Source organism: Sorex araneus, chromosome 7, assembly GCF_027595985.1.
Source record: "Sorex araneus isolate mSorAra2 chromosome 7, mSorAra2.pri, whole genome shotgun sequence".
NCBI lineage: Eukaryota > Metazoa > Chordata > Mammalia > Eulipotyphla > Soricidae > Sorex > Sorex araneus.
This window is the reverse complement of record NC_073308.1, coordinates 47,564,038-47,580,799: the sequence shown is the minus strand read 5'-3', so window position 1 is coordinate 47,580,799 and position 16,762 is coordinate 47,564,038. Positions and strand designations below refer to the sequence as shown.

At 43.7% G+C, this 16,762-nt stretch overlaps 1 protein-coding gene across 2 annotated transcripts in view; it reads left to right on the top strand.

The window, feature by feature from the left end:
* The first annotated feature begins 5,135 nt into the window (after nucleotides 1–5,135).
* The window catches only part of ADRA1A (adrenoceptor alpha 1A), a 108,709-nt gene continuing 97,082 nt past the window's right edge, over nucleotides 5,136–16,762 (top strand). For both annotated transcript variants that reach the window (XM_055144418.1, XM_004619135.2), the window contains exon 1: nucleotides 5,136–6,034. In XM_055144418.1, the coding sequence (XP_055000393.1) occupies nucleotides 5,152–6,034 (883 nt within the window). In that variant the 5' untranslated portion in view covers nucleotides 5,136–5,151. The remainder of the gene's footprint in view (nucleotides 6,035–16,762) is intronic.

Below are 16,762 nucleotides of genomic sequence, written 5' to 3'. Positions count from 1 at the left end.
TAGAAGGGGAAAAAAAATCACTGACTTGTGATCTCCCATAAAAAAGAAATACACAAAACAGTCCATAGATCTGATTCAAAAGGCAAAGCACTTATTTTAAAGCACTTATTAAAGTATAAACTATAAAATATTAATGAAAATAATAGTATTTATACAATTATAAGATTATTGACAATAGTATTGACAGAACTTTTTATTCATTAGCCTGAACTCACATTCTTACAAATGTTATGTAAGAAAAAAACAAAAGCTTATTTTTCAAGAAATGATAAAAAATAAATTAACATAGTTTTTTAAAGGAATAACTTATAAAATATTGTTATAAACTGACTAGACTCCACATTTCCACCATGGTATGTAATGTAGGGATGGAATTCCATGACTCACAATACTTGGAATATATTATTTCATAGGGTGATGAGAGAGGGCTCAAGATGAATGAAAGATGCCCAAGACACAATTAATATCTCATCAAAGGCTTCCCTCAGCAGGGTTCAGGCACTGTGCATTTTATCAGTTCAGAAAAGGATTAGAACACAATGCATATTTGGAGATATGAGTCTTGATACTGCATCAATACCATTTTGAGCAGCACTTTTTATTCTCCTCCCACTTACTCATTATAAGCCTTATTAGAATTAATTGAAAAGCCCGGACTTTAAGGTGGATCCTGACATTAAGCCCTCTCTACTCCGTCACTTGGAATGATAAATCTCAGAAAGCAGTTCTTAATTCTGTTTTGTACTATTTTTTTCAGGTAATGATTGACAGATTCTTTTTCCACCCTAAAGCTACCCATGCTTCCTAGTCATTAACAGTTCTGTCAATCGAAGGCATTAGGTGAATGTGGATTCACCTCTCCTCCAATTAGATTGGCTCTGAACACACACACACACACACACACACACACACACACACACAGAGAGAGAGAGAGAGAGAGAGAGAGAGAGAGAGAGAGAGAGAGAGAGGAGAGAGAGGGGGGGGAGGGAGAGAGAGAGGGGGAGAGAGGGAGAGAGGGGGGAGGGAGAGAGAGGGGGGGGAGGGAGAGAGAGAGAGAGAGATGGAGAGATAGAGGGGGGAGGGAGGAGAGGCAGAGAGAGAGATCCCAATCGCCTGTAACACCGCTGTTGATTTGGCTTCTTCACTTTTGTCTACCAGTCTGTATGTTGCCTATCCCACAAGCCTGAATCAACCTATATTATCCTATAAATATTTTTGCATGTATTTCTCAATTCCCCCCACATCTAAAACCTACACATTGACCCAGGCAGAAGCATCTGACATCCTAAACCAACCCTGTCATTGGTTTCAGGCTTTAAAGATTCTACCCTTTGCCTTTGGTCTTAGGTCTGGTGTGAGGGAGGATCCTATCTGGTCCCCTGAGCACCGCCAGGAGTGATTCCTTTACCAGGTATGACCCCAAAAGTAGCAAAAAAAAAAAAAAAAACTAGAAAACTAAGACTCCAAAAAGCTGGATTTTCTCCTCATCTCAAAGGAGGTCATGGCTAACATCTTTATGACTCCGAAGCCTGCCTCATTCTACTTAGCAGTGGCCTAGCTAGCACAAATGACAAAAGATAATAGACTCTTGTAGAGTTTGACCCTTAGAAACTATACCACAATTCTTTCAAGAGTAGCTAACAAAGAACTTATTCTTTGTGTGGGTTAATTTTGCAAAAATTGATGTCACAGGCTGAAACACAGATTTTTAAAACCTACCTGGTAGCACAAAATAACCTAATTAAAGATAAAAAACCAATTTTCCTAATCTTATCATAGCTAGTTAGGTAGTAAGGGGATGATGAATTCTTACTTATTGAGAAGATCAGGGACCAGGAGTTTCAAAGACCTTCGTAAAGTTGACATGCAGAATTGATAAACTCAATTTTCACTTGGGTTTTTTTTTTCTTATAACGCTACTGGTCTTATCTATTATGGACAAGATCTTTAAAAAAACGTATAGTTTGGTATGATGTTCACATATGAAGCTAAACAATATTTATTCTCTGTTAAGCAAAATTTGATGAATAAGCAAGATTTTTAAGGATTTTTAAAGATTTTTCTTATAAAAATTAGAACATAATGCAGCATTTTAAATATTCATACTCTAAAAAATACAGTGGAACTACAATATTCTTAAATCCATTTATCTCAAGAAATAGAAGGTGAATCATAATTATGTTTAAATATTCTCACTTGATCACAGAATTATAATGTTACTATGAGAGTACTGAATTTGGTATATTATTTTAATTCTATTTTTTGTTTGTTCTTGGATCACACCGGGCGGTGCTCCTTTCTCTGCGCTCATGAATTACCCCTGCCAGTGCTGAGGGGACCATATGGAATGCCAGGAATTGAACCCCTGGTCTCTGCGTGCAAGGCAAGTGCTCAATCCGCTGAACTGTTGCTTTGGCCCCTGATTTTAATACTTTCTTAAAGCAAGAGCAAGTAAAATTATTCACCTGCACCTTGGACATCGCAATGCATTGTTTCTTGATTTTTAACAGATCCGTGCCCAATGGTTAATCCCATCATGCTGTTCTGAAAATAACTTAATTGCGCCTTTCTTTCGGCACAGCAACATTTCTCTGGCGAGTGCCAATTTTTCTTTCACTTGAAAACCAACCAAATGTTTATCACTAGAGACACGCCCCCCCACCCCCGCCCGCAACGCCTACCACCTTCGGGGTGGGGCGGGGGGGGGGGTGGCGGCAGGAAGGCGAGAAAGAAACGCCGCTGTAGTACGCACGCACTGTTCCTGTTGCCGCAGAGTAATACGGTAACAACAGGGGAGATTACGGTACAAGCTAAGGGCTACCGCCTGAGTTACGTCAGCTCAAAGTTCCTTTGCTGAGGTCGGGGAGCTGATCATTAAAAAGATGACTATGGGGTTAACGGCTGGCTGGCTTTCTTTCCTTTCCTGCTTGTCACTTTATCTTAAGATCTCCAGGTAAAGCCCTAGCGAGTCCAAAGCTTGAAGGCATCGGTGGTGGAGGGGTGAGTCAGCGGGTGCGAAGAAGGTTGGTCGGAGGGACAGTCTTGGAGCCTCCCAGCGGGGACGCGACGAGGTTGCTCCGGAATCGGATCCTCCCGGCCCCTCGAACGCCCTGCGCGGGAGCGGGCGGCTCCGCATCTGCGCTGCAGGTGAGCGCGCGGCGGCCCGGGCTCGGCGCTCCCACGGGCTCCCGTCCGGCGCCGGTGCGCGGGGCCGAATCTCTCTCTGCCTGGAGGTGAGTCGGACCTCGCACTTTCCCCGAGCCTCTTAGGTGCTTTGAGGGGTGGTGGTGGTGTGTGTGTGTGTGGGGGGGGGGGGGGGTTGGTTGCCTTTTGCCACCTCTGAAAAACCGTCCCCACCGGTTTCCAGCAGCTGTGCTGGGAAGTCACCGCCGAGTTAACAAGTGTGTGTTGGAAAACCCTACTTTTGGCGGCGGAGCGGGGGAACGTGCTGTGAGTTTGCTTCGGGTACCACCTGTGAGCTCTTGAACTTGTGGTTTATTCCCCCACCCCCCGATGATCGCCTTTGACCTGGGGGTGTTCACGTGCCAGGCCCCACCCCAGATTCCTTAGAGAGCCACGAGTGCTCTGTGGTCAATGTGCTGCTGTGGAAACCAGCATTTCGCACGCAGCCCGCGGCCTCCAGCCCAGAGAGCAACGAAGCGTCCCCGGTTGGCGCGCGGGCTTGATTGTTATGCCTAGCGAATCCGCAGTGCCTGCCACTTGCAAAGCCCCTTCTGCAGAGTGATGCCCCGCCTTGCCCCACTCGTCCCTTCTCCCCCCAGCTGCCGGGACGCAAATCGAGGCCGGAGATCTCCTGGGCTGCTGACTCCGTGGTCTGGGCTGGGTTCCTGAACGCACCTAGGTGGCTTGCAGCCCTGGGGGCTTTGCTCCGGGGTCTGGTTTTCGCGCCAGCTTGGCTGCTGGACAGACGGGTTCGCCCCGCACAGTCAAGTGTGAGTTACTGGGGCGTGAGCGTCCGCCTGGCGCTGGCCCTGCGGACCCCAGGTCGCGGCGGTTCCCTTCTCCCAGGCGGCAGCCTGCAGAGCAACCTGTTCACAGGACCACGGGAAAGACCCGCGGGTTTCTGCGGGCTCCGCTCGGTGTGGCACACGCGCCCACCGCAGTCGCGGCTCTGCCGCTTCGGGAATTTTAATTGCTTGGTCCACCCGCCAGCAGAAAGGCCACGGGGAACTGCAATTGGGGCGGGGGGGATGTGTTGACCTCGGATCTTGACCGCGACCTGACGCCGCGTGGCAGAACGCGCCAGGGACCGGCTCCCAGCTGCGGGGGCGCGGGTGCACGGTCCCCTCCCATGTCGCCTTTGCTGCGGCAAAGGCAGAGTCGCTCCGGGACCGCATTGCTGGCGGGGCTTCGTCCTGAGCCAAGCGCCCGTCGAGCCTGCAGCGCCTCGAGCGCTCCCCCAGGAAGCCTGGCTCACGTCTCCTTTTTTTTCTCTCTCTCTCTCTTTTTGCGCTCCTGCAGGAGGACGCGGGCACACCATGCCCCTGGACTGGGGCAGACATTCTCACCCGCGTTCCTCGGCCTGCGCGCCTAGAGACTGAAGCCAATCCCAGCCCACCAAGAGCGCGCCACGCTGTGGGTAACCGGGGGCCCGGAGAGTGCCCAGATGCCAGCGGTTCGCGCCTTTGATCGTCCGCCCCTGCAGACCCGCACCAGCTTGGGGTTTGAGGGGGCAGAATGGCTCTAGGGTTGGGGGTTTCCAATTCGGCGCGGGCGTAAATTCGAATCTTTGAGCCGCGACCCATCAGACAGAGCGGAACCGAAGACTCGGGGGTGCTCTGAGGTGGCCTTTTGCAACGGGTCTCCAGTTTCGCACCCGCGCCAAGCATCGGGAGGGAACTGATGTCCCCACGCTCGCGGCTGGCGAAGAGGGTCCTTGGGGCAGCCACGCGCGCCTCTGGCCATGTCGCATTTCGTGCCCGGCCCCTGTGCATGGCCTTCTGAGGGGAACCCGAGCTGTCTGGGCTTGCTTTCCGCCCGCGCACCCTTCTCTCACCCCTGTCCAGCCCCGGCGGGCCAGGCTCTCCAGAACTGAGACCTTTTGACTCCCAGCTCCCTCGCTCCCGCCTCCGTCCCCGCCCGGGGGTGGCCCTTGCGAGAGCCGGACTTCGCCTGGCCCCGGCTGGGACCATGGTGTTTCTCTCGGGCAATGCCTCAGACAGCTCCAACTGCACCCACCCGCCCGCACCGGTGAACATTTCCAAGGCCATTCTGCTCGGGGTGATCTTGGGGGGCCTCATCATTTTTGGGGTGCTGGGGAACATCCTCGTGATCCTCTCTGTGGCCTGCCACCGGCACCTGCACTCCGTCACCCACTACTACATTGTGAACCTGGCCGTGGCCGACCTCATGCTCACCTCCACCGTGCTGCCCTTCTCGGCCATCTTCGAGATCCTGGGCTACTGGGCCTTCGGCAGGGTCTTCTGCAACATCTGGGCGGCGGTGGACGTGCTGTGTTGCTCGGCGTCCATCATGGGGCTCTGCATCATCTCCATTGACCGGTACATCGGCGTGAGCTACCCACTGCGCTACCCCACCATCGTCACCCAGCGGAGGGGACTCATGGCGCTGCTGTGCGTCTGGGCGCTGTCCCTCGTCATCTCCATCGGGCCCCTGTTCGGCTGGAGGCAACCGGCCCCCGACGACGAGACCATCTGCCAGATCAACGAGGAGCCGGGTTACGTGCTCTTCTCGGCGCTGGGCTCCTTCTACCTGCCGCTGACCATCATCCTGGTGATGTACTGCCGCGTCTACGTGGTGGCCAAGAGGGAGAGCCGAGGCCTCAAGTCCGGCCTCAAGACCGACAAGTCGGACTCAGAGCAGGTGACGCTCCGCATCCACAAGAAAAGTGTCCCCGCGGTCGGAAGCGGGGGGTCCAGCTCCAAGAACAAGACGCACTTCTCCGTGAGGCTCCTCAAGTTTTCTCGAGAGAAGAAGGCAGCCAAGACCCTGGGCATCGTGGTGGGCTGCTTCGTCCTTTGCTGGTTGCCTTTTTTCTTGGTGATGCCCATTGGTAAGTCCTTCCACCACCTCCCCTTTTGCTCCTTGGGGTCTGCACCCTCTTTGCCTTCTACTTCCAGTCCAGTCCACAGTCGGGGGTGGGAGAAAAAGGCTCTGCAGTTCAAAGGAGCCCAGTGCAGGTAGTGAAGGAAGCTTCAGTGTAGGAAAGTGATGGTTAATGCCTTTGTACTCCAGCCTCCTTTATGTAATGCCCCAAGGCACTTTTTCAAGTACTGTAAAGTGGCTCCCAACTGTTGCAGGTTAATCGGTCTCCTTAATAGGACTCTGATCACTTTCTTAATGCCATTCAGGGTGTGTTTTAAATACATCTGACTTCTTTTCAACCTCAGCGTGCCTACCAAGCACTTAAGCAGGGCCTGTGTGTGAAATGCTATTGTCCTCTCTACTGTGAACTGCAAATGCTCTTGGTCTGAAAATAAGCACCACACTTATTCTGAACAAACGTTGCTTTTGTTATTGGATTAGATTATTCCTAAGGTTAGTTAAAGTGGTCTGTTATGCTCAATGTATGAGTTATTTTTATTTTCTGGATCCAGCATGGTGAGTCACTGACAAGGGGGAAAATCGTGATATTTATGTTCAAACCAAGCTTTAAAGAATTAATCATAACATTACCTGCAGGTAAATCCTTCTTCCTTTATTTTCATAGTATTAAACAAACATTAGTCTGATCCACAGGCATTTGATAAGTTGCAAATGACACGGTTTAAAAATAATACGGTAATGTTACAAATCCAATTTTTGCAGATGCTAAATTAGCTGTTGTCAAAACTAATTAGCTCATTATAAGTATCCGCAAGCTGATCTGTTTGGAAGCATATCCATCTCCGAAAGGCCTCCATGAGGTCCCAAAATGGTTTGCTATTTTTAGTTTGTAGACTCAAATATAGACAGACATTGGTTATCCACTAACTCTAGCAAAACACAGCCATGATAAAAATCAATGGAAGTTCATAACTGGTGCTGTACAGCCAAATTTAAATGTTATGCCAAGTACTTTAATTTGTAAATTTTTATAATTATGACAGCTATTATTTATCGAGGACTACCAGTGTTCCAGACATCTGGTAAGGTTTTTAAAATCTCAGTCCTCTCAAGAACATAGTGAGGTATGCAGTTTCATTCTGAAATTGCAAGTCGGGAAAAGGAATTCTTCAGGTTCTAGTACTTTCCTATCTAATCCCATAGCCACCCACAATCTTGTGCCATTTAAATGTGAATTAAATCACATCAGTATTCTGTTCTTCACTTCTACTAACCACATCTCAAATGCTCCATAGCTATGCATGGCCGATGACTACTATTTTGGACAGCAGGAATATAAAGCATTTTCATTATTTAGACATTTCTGACAGCTCTGCTTGGGGGACCAGTCTGAGTGCACACTGCTCGGCCTTCCATTATGCCTGTCCATCATTATTGCTTATCCAGCTTCCAAAGGCCAATCACAGATTGGAATTTACTGAAATAATACTCCTTGCCTGTCTTTTTATATCTCATATTCTACTTCCTCTGAACATTCAGTCATCCGTTCATCCATTTACTCATTGAGGATTGTGGAGCACTTCTAAACACAGAGTATAAACAAGGCAAAAAGAATCCTTGCCAATGTGATGTTTGCATTCCTTGGGAGAAGATAGACATGAGCAAATGACTATATCCTAAGAAGTCAAGATTTAATAAGCACTATTTAAAAAGTAAACAGAATATGTAAATAGTGTGACAGGGCATTGGGAAGAGGGTAGGCCAAGAAAATACCTTTTGAAAAAGTTTTCTTTTAACCAAGTCCTGACTGAAAATGCGGGGGTGAACCTTGCAGTCAGGGAAGAAGAACTTTCTGACAAGAGGGACAGACAGTATAGAGGTGGGAGTGAACAAGCAACCTGTTCAAGGCAAGGCAAGGAAGCCAGTGTGGTTGAACCAGCAAGTGAGGGGAAATACATGTTGAAGAAAAGGTTGGAGATCTAGACAAGTCATGTGGGTCTTTTGGATCAAAATAGAATTAACATGTTATAGGTTTCCAAATATGCAAAAGTAGTGTTCCTTTAAAACTTTTGGTAAGCAAAATGGTATAAAATCAAGATGCAATTACCATTAATTTATATGCAATTTTTTAAGCATTCCCATACCCCCAAAATAACCTATCAAGTAATACCAAGCAATAAGCTAAAAAAATGAATATGTAATGAAAATGGAATGACATTGATATTATCTATGTCAAGTGGCTCCTGGGGAAGGAGTTGGTGGGGACTCACATACTCCTCATGGTACTCGCTCCTTTACAACTGCTGCTGCAAAACAAATACTGAGCTCCATCACCTTTCATAATTTATCTTACATTTCTTTTTTTTTAAAAAAAATAGATACTGAAATCAGGAAGCCTAGAGAACAAAGTATTATAAATGACTTAAAAGGAACATCTACTGGAGTGTATAATCTCTGACAAGAAGCATCAATTAGGCATTTAAGGACAGATGAGATAAATATAATCATGAATTTTGGGCTAAGAGGGGAAGCTGGGCCACAGATACAAACTTGAGACTCTCCAATATATTTTTAGCCACAGAAATGGAGAGCTCTCCAAAACAGAGCATATGGAAAAAAACAAAAGGCAAAGGCTTCACATTAGAGCTTTCTGATAATGGTTGTGAAAAAAAGAAGTTAGATGGAACTAAAGAAATGGAGACTTAGCAGGGAAGTAGGACAAAAACTAGGAGTGTATGGTATCCCTGAAGTCAAATGAAAATCTTCCAATAAGATAAGAGTAATCAGTAGTGTCACATACTGCTGGTCTGGAAAGTCAGAAAAGAATCAACATTGTGCTTGGCAATAACAATTCCATAAGAGTGTAGAGACAAAAGCCTGATTGTTTGCTTTTTGAAGAAAGCAGCAGAAGAAGACTAAGGAAAATACACAACTCTGGAAATGTTTTACTAGACCATGAAATAGGGAAATGGGGTATCTAGAGAAGATTTTCAAAGGAAAGAAATGCTATCACCTGTCTATATTCTAATGGGAATTATGGATTGGAGAAAGACACTGATGGGATAGACAAGGAAGAAATATGATTCAGGCCCCAAGTGGAAGGTGGAGAAATCACATGGAATCCAGGGGCTATGGGTGCAAATGCAAGTACATAGGGAAATAAATATCTCTTCAAAATGTATGTCCTCAATGAACTAAGAACCAAGATAATAAGTTAAGAGGAGAAAAGGTTTACTGTTGATGGTTTTAGGAGAAAAAAAGGAGATCTTTATTCCCTTTGAGGTAATAAAGTAAATAGATGATAGAAGTTCAGACACTCTACTTGAGACCGATGATCATATGCTTATTTAAAGATTGATTTATTTAATATATTTATTTAAAGGTGTTGTTCATTGATAGCTAAAAGGCTCATAGTTTTAAAGAATATTTTATAGTGAACAAGAGAGTTTTTATTTAACAAAACTTGTAGAGATTTGAGGGGAAGAAGGAAAGGCTTATGTATTCAAGAGAGAACATGGGTTTAAAGAAAAAGCAAAAAGACACAGCAACAAGCAAGGGAGATACGTGTTCATGGGAGAACATGGGCTTGAAAAACAAGCCAGTTTTGAGGAATATTGACAGTTACTCTTTTCTAGAGATCACAGTAGAGGGTACTTGAAGAATCTCACAGAGCTGGATCTTACATCACCTAGAAGCTCAGGTGATGATTGGTGATCTGGGAGTTTAGAACTTCTAGTGGTGACTCAGCTAAACAAGGACATGAACTTGATGGGCTGAGATCTTTTATGGAAGAAAAAATTTCATCAAACTATAGCCTCCTTCTTGCATTGGCTGTCTTGGGAAAGAAGTTACATTAAGGTGAAGGTATTGTACTGGAGGAGTCTTGTAAGAAGAAAGCATTCATAATCAGTGGGCACTCCTTAAATTCTAGTAACTGTGGTAGGTTAAAGTTAAAAACTTAGTTAACAGCATCCAGCCATGCTGCCCAGTAGAAAATAAGATTCCTGAAACCCATAAACTTCTGGTATAGTGTTTCCTCTTGATATCAAACAAATAATAGATTATATCTTCTAGGATTTATTGACTATATAAGAATATCAGGCCCTATGTAATAAAAATAGTAACAAATTGTATTATCTCCTGTCTCACAATCAATTTAAGAAGGTGAGTTAGAAGTAATTGAGCTGGAGAGGGGTGATCCCTGGACACAGAGCCAATTAAGCCCTAGCATCACTGGACTCAGGGTGACACCCACCAAAAACAGAAGAAATCATCACAAATCTATGTTATTTGCTCTTAAAATAATATTACAGCTGATGAGGAAGATAATAATTAAGTTACTGAAAAAATTTCTAGAAATATTGTATTGAATGAGCAGACATATAAAGAACATAGCACTGCTTCTGGACTATCAGTAAGATGCTGGCTTCTTTTAAAACTATCTTTAGTACATTTCAAGTAAAGTGTATTGGAAGAATAAATACACCATTTTATTATCATACACAAGGGACATGAACTCCTAAGTATGATAAGTAGTCTCTTGAGGAGTAATGATCAGTCTACACTAGGCTGCCAGACAACAGAGGGATTTGTAGGAAACTTAAAGCAGAAAAGAAAAAAAAAGACAAATACTAGATGATCTCACTTATCTGGGGGTTACAGTATAACAGGACAAGAGAATGCAAAGTACCAAAGGGGGAATACCGAGATTAACCTGGTCTCTAGATTATACAGTGAAGGGAAGAAACTGAAGTGGAGGGAGGTCGGGGAGTAAGAGGTGGATGGAAGATGTTGAGGAACAGGAACCTGGGGCACTTTGGCAGTGTAGAGGTGTTATATAACTATAAATTTGAACCACAGAACAAACAAACCTGCAAGCATGAAATGGTACCCCATATGACCTCCTGGGTCCCCTCAGTAATGATTTCTGAGCACAGAACAAGGAGTAAGCCCTAGAGCTGCCTGATATAGTCCCCAAGCAAAACAAAGAAACAAACGAAAAACAACTACCAGATTTTAAAGTGAGCTTTTCAAAAAAGACAGACTCGGAGGTAGGAGGGCAACTAGGGACATTGGTGGAGGAAAATTGACAGTAGTGCTGGGATTGGTGCTGGAACATTGTATGCCTAAAAAACTCAACTATGAATAACTTTGCAAATCACGGTGCCTCAAAAACATTTTTTTGGTGTGTGGAGCTGAGACCCAAAACACATACCCATATAAGGAACAATTGAAGGATAATCAGTTGATGAGTGAGTGCTTTTCCTTTTACTCTAGAAGACTCGTCTCTGTTCTGACTACATAGGCCCACACTTGCCAGCTTCTCCCTACAAAGACGGGTTGACTGCTGAACTACAGAGCCGTTGTACTTGCCTACTTGCTTCTCAAGTCTAAGTCTTACTTAATCTTGTTTTCTTTTTATATCCTGAATGTTTGGTTGAAATTGAGAACCCTTGGGGCAGTGGGTGGTTATATTTGAGTTATCAGCCATTTAGACTTTGGACTGAATGCTTTTAGAAAGCTAATTTTGATCATAGAGAGAATAGGGAATGTTAATGTTAACCTAAAGCCCCATTGCATCACCTTCACCATTCTAGACTCCACTACTCAGAGACAGTAGGGGTGTTGGATAACTATATATTTGAACCACAGAACAAACAAACCTGCAAGCATGAGATGGCACCCCATATGGCCCCTGAGACCCCTCAGCTCAGTTGGTTGGGTGTAAAAGTATTGATAGGGAATTTCAGCCTGGCCTTCCTTTTTACTTTTTTTTTTTGCTTTATGGGTCACCCCTGGTGATGCACAGGGGTTACTCCTGGCTCATGATGCACTCAGAAATTATTCCTGGTGGTGCTCGGGGGACCATATGGGATGCTGGGAATTGAATCCAGGTCAGCCATGTGCAAGGCAAACACCCTACCTGCTGTGCTATCACTCCAGCCCCTTCCTTTTTAATAGTAACATAAAGGATGTTTTGTTGTCCAAAGAAAAAGATATATATATATATATACATAAAAAAATGCTCTTGAAGATGCCAAAATTACCAGAGGTTTTACTGTTGTTTCCCCATAAGTACAAAGAAACCCAGCACTTGATTCTCATGAAAAGATTGTTTCATTTAGATAATGGTGTGAAGAGAATCTAAGAGCCATTATGATTATTTTTAAAATAAGAAATCCATTTCTAAGTTATTCTTGTTGCACCACAAAGCATCCTAAAATGAAATAGCTTAAACAATAACCGTTTCATGGATTATGATTCTACGGGTCAGGGATGCAATTGAGGCCAGCTCTCTGCTGGTTGGGCCGCCTTCCAGAATCGGCAGCTTTCTTCTTCCAGTCTCTGGGACAGTATTCTTAACAGTGTATGACAATTCCTTCCCAAAGATCCAGAGCAGAAACTGCCCGGCCTTTGGATGCCTAGGCCCAGAGCCGGCCCAGAGTCAGGACTGCCTCCTTCTCCAGTTAAAGCAAGTTAGCGGAGCTCAGTGTAAGTTCAACAGAAAGGGACACAGACTTGTTGCCTGGAAATTGAGTTTCTGTGCACTTCAGAGATGGAGAGATTGTAGCATCTTTTGAAATTGGAGCATCTTTATGTCTCAACAAGCATATCAAGTAACATTACTTCTCATTGACCAGTCAAGATAATCTTAAAATAATCTCACATGCTAGGCTTTTTGCAATGTGGTGAGTAAAAGCAGTTGGGTCCTTCCCCTCCTACAGACTTCATCTCCACAGGGACATGGTTATTCACCAGAAAAACACATTAACAAATCCAAAACTGGGACCAGGGTTCTAGGACAGGGGTTAGGGCACTGAGTGCGTCCTTAGAGGTTTCCTGGGCACTGCTTTCCTGGTGTTAGGGCACCACAGGGCCCCAACAGCACAGCCTCAACCAAATGATCCAATTGGCCAAGACTTACCGGGATGTGGCACAGACCCCTCACTCATAGCATGGAAGGTCTTTATCAGAAACAAACAAACAAATCCAAAATTATGTATAATGAAGAGTCACGATTAGTACCTTGAAAAGATTACTATGGACAATGGTGGTCCTGGGCAGCAAGGGGAGAAAAGGTGTGCTGGAGAGCTTGATCTCTGAGATGGGAGCTGTTGAACGTCGAAGAAGAAATGTTTGCTGACTAACATGACGTGTGAAAATATAGAACTGAAAATAGGAAGGGCTACCGTAGTTATTCTGAGGATTTTCCACATGTTCAGAGTGGCCATACCAGAAAGATTGCCATATACTGTATTAAATGAAGCTGGCAAGATCGAGAGCAGGCAAATCACCATTAGAACCTTGTTTTATAATTACCAATTGTATTGGCTTAGAGTTATTTATACCATCTTATTATATTTTTATTGCCCACGAATCATGAATCACTATCACGAAATCCCGTTGATCGTCGAATTGCTCGATCGGTCTCAGTAACGTCTCCATTCGTCCTATCCCTGAGATTTTAAAAGCCTCTCTCTACTCGGCATTCCCAACGATGCTGCATTGGAGGCTCTTTCAGGGTCAGGGGAATGAGATCCAGCATTGTTACTGGCTTTGGCATATAGATACTCCATGGGAAGCTGGAGAGGCTCTCTCATGTGGGCAGGAAACTCTCAGTAGCTTGCTAGTTTCTCCCAGAGGGAGAAGTAGGTTATAAGATATCGCTTCTGGGAGCTTGCTTTTAAGTCTCTGGATGTTGGCCATTGATGGGATTACACACACTTGGGTTCCTCTGCTGGTACCTTCATGCGTGAGGCTTGTCCGAACGTGTAGAGAGGGGCCTTGAGCATGCTGTAGCTAGGTTCAGGTGGTCTTTGGCTGCTAGGAGCTCTGCTCGGGCAGGGAGGGAAGCTGAAGCCCATCCCCTTTGAGGGGCCCCGGAGAAGACAGTCAGGCATGGGGGCAAGAGACTCTCTGCCTATATTGCCCACAAGACCTATAATTGCACTTCCTTTTTGACTTCTTCTATTTCTATTTGTTTATTAAGGTAATGTCACTTATCAGATTGCACATGTTTCAGTAGTGTGGATTCTCATACCTTTTTAAAATGTGTTGTCACTGAAGTAGCAATTTCCCTTGGCCAAAGTCTTCTGCACACCTCTCCCCATTTCACACCCCCACCCCCACTATGCTGGTGAACTCATCTGTGATCTGAGTCCAAGGGTTTAGCTTATTTTTTTTGAATTTTGTATATTGCTTTGCTTTCTTTCTCTGTGCACCATGCATGAATGAGCTCAACTGGTATTTGTCTTTCCCCTTCAGACTTATTTCTCTTACAGAATCCCTTTCATTGCCACCCATATTTCAGCAAAAAGCAAGATTTTCTTTTTGCTTAAGACTAAGTAGTATACCATTTTGTATAAATACCACATTTTCTTTATCCATTTATCTGTTATGGGGCACTTAAGTTGTATCCATATCTTAGGTTGTATCCATATCTTGGCTATTATAAATAGCCTTAGTGTAAGTTCTTGCTTTTATCTGAAAATGACCAGGAAGAGCATATCTGTAAATATCTCAGACAGTAGTTAGACCTGTTGGGACACCTTTACACAGGATGGGTAAGAGATCTCCTGCCAAATATAATCTTTGTAAAATGCAGTTCGTTACTTTAATTTTCATAAGCTGCCACACAGTTCTGGAATATCTCTTTTGCCATTGTCTCTGGGGCAGCTTTATAAGGAAACCTTTCTCTGATCACAAACAGTATAATCAAACTTGACTTTAAGTTAATTTTGCTTCTTTCCGCAAGACAAATCTGCCAATGAAAATTTGCCATCATGTTCATAAGAATGTGCTGCAGGCTCAAAAAGTGTCTTCAATCACTTCAAAGAATGTTTTGAACAACAGTAACTCTTCCAAATCAGACTACACACTTCAAAGGTGACACACTTAGTAAACTATGGTGTGTTTACTTGCTTCATATGTTCAGCTTTAGTTCTTTGGATTTTTTTCTAAGGCATTTTCCTTATCCAGGAGGATATTTTTCTTCTACTTTATGGTTTGTGTATTGCAGACTACAACCTATTTATGTATTCTCGGTTAAATTCTACTAGTCTGGTGGTATTACTTTTTTTTTCTTTTTGGGTCACACCTGGCAATGTACAGAGGTTACTCATGGCTCTGCACTCAGGAGTCACTTCTGGCAGTGCTCAGAGGACCATATGGGATGCTGCGAATCGAACCTGGGTTGGCTGCGTACAAGGCAAACGCCCTATCCTCTGTACTATTGCTCTAGCCCCGATGCTACTTTTTAATATTAGTGCAGTCTAGTAAATATTTTACTTCTCTTTTGCATTTCTATTTCAATGTGAATATTATATATTGCTTTTCTGTGCTGTTTTGCCATATTTTATAATGTAGTTTATGTTAAATTCACAAAGAAAATGGTAAAACTTTGTTTCTATGCTTTATAGCAATTTTAATAGCATAGAAATCATGTGTGTTGAAGGTGTTGAAGGCCTGTAAAACATTGAGGAATAGCTCCTTTTGTGGATGCAATTCTTTAAGACTGATTTCTGTTTCTTCCAAGGATGGTAGTCTATTCTTATTATAACTTTTGATAATCTTTGTTTTCTTATTTTTCATTCTTCTGTTAGAGGCTCAATATTTAATATAAATCTCTAAAGAAATTTTCCTATTTTTCAGATTCTTTTTCTATCTTCTTATTTCCTATGTCATATACTCAGGTTTTATTTCTTTTTCTCTTTACTGAGATTTCCTGGAAGGTTATATATTTTGTTTTTCATAGATCCTATATCTTGGAATGAGTAATCATTTTAATATGTGCCTTAGTCTACTATTTTAATCTCTAGCAATTTTTTTCTTTAACTATTCTAGTTATATTTTGTTACTTTATATTGACTTGAGTAGACTGGCAAATATATTTTAGCTTTATTTTGTCTAAGATTAAAAATCACAAAAGCTGCACATTTCATCAAAGCAAACTTGAATTTTTTACTTATATTTTTCTAGGAAATTCATTTGATCTATATTTTCACTGGCTCACTGTCATCCCATTGCTTATCGATTTGCTCGAGTGGGCACCAGTAACTTCTCCATTGTGAGACTTGTTGCTACTGTTTTTGGCATATCAAATACACCACGGGTAGCTTGCCAAGCTCTGCCGTGTGGGCCATACTCTCGGTAGCTTGCTGGGCTCTCCAAGAGGAACAGAGGAATCAAACCTGGGTCGACCCTGTGCAAGGCAAGCGCCCTACCCACTGTTCTATTGCTCCAGCCCATCTATATTTTAATTTTTTTAATGTTTTTTTGTTTTACTTTTGGGTCAAACCCAGCTATCCTCAAGACTTATTCCTGTCTCTGCACTCAAGGGTCACTCCTGGCAGGGCTCTGGTGACCATAGACTGTACTGGGAATGGAACCAAGGCTGGTCTGTGCAAGGCAAGTGTCCTACCCTCTGCTAGCTCTCCAGCCTGTGTTTTCACTTTTAACTTTCCTTTGTCCGGTGAAGAAAGAAGAAAACCTGTTATACTTTTGCTGTTGAATTTGAAGATAATTAGCACTTTTGTGAAGAAAATAGTTTTATTTGGAAATACAAGAGCAGAGCGAGAAAGTTGGTTCCATAAAGCAAAGTAAGAGAAAGTATGCATCCTGAGCTGAAACGTGGGGAACTCCAGAATGAACTGTGCTATTGATAATAATTTCTTATCCTCTATCTAAAAACATACTTTCTAATTTTCTGAACTATGGTCATAAAATGTAAGTTAAG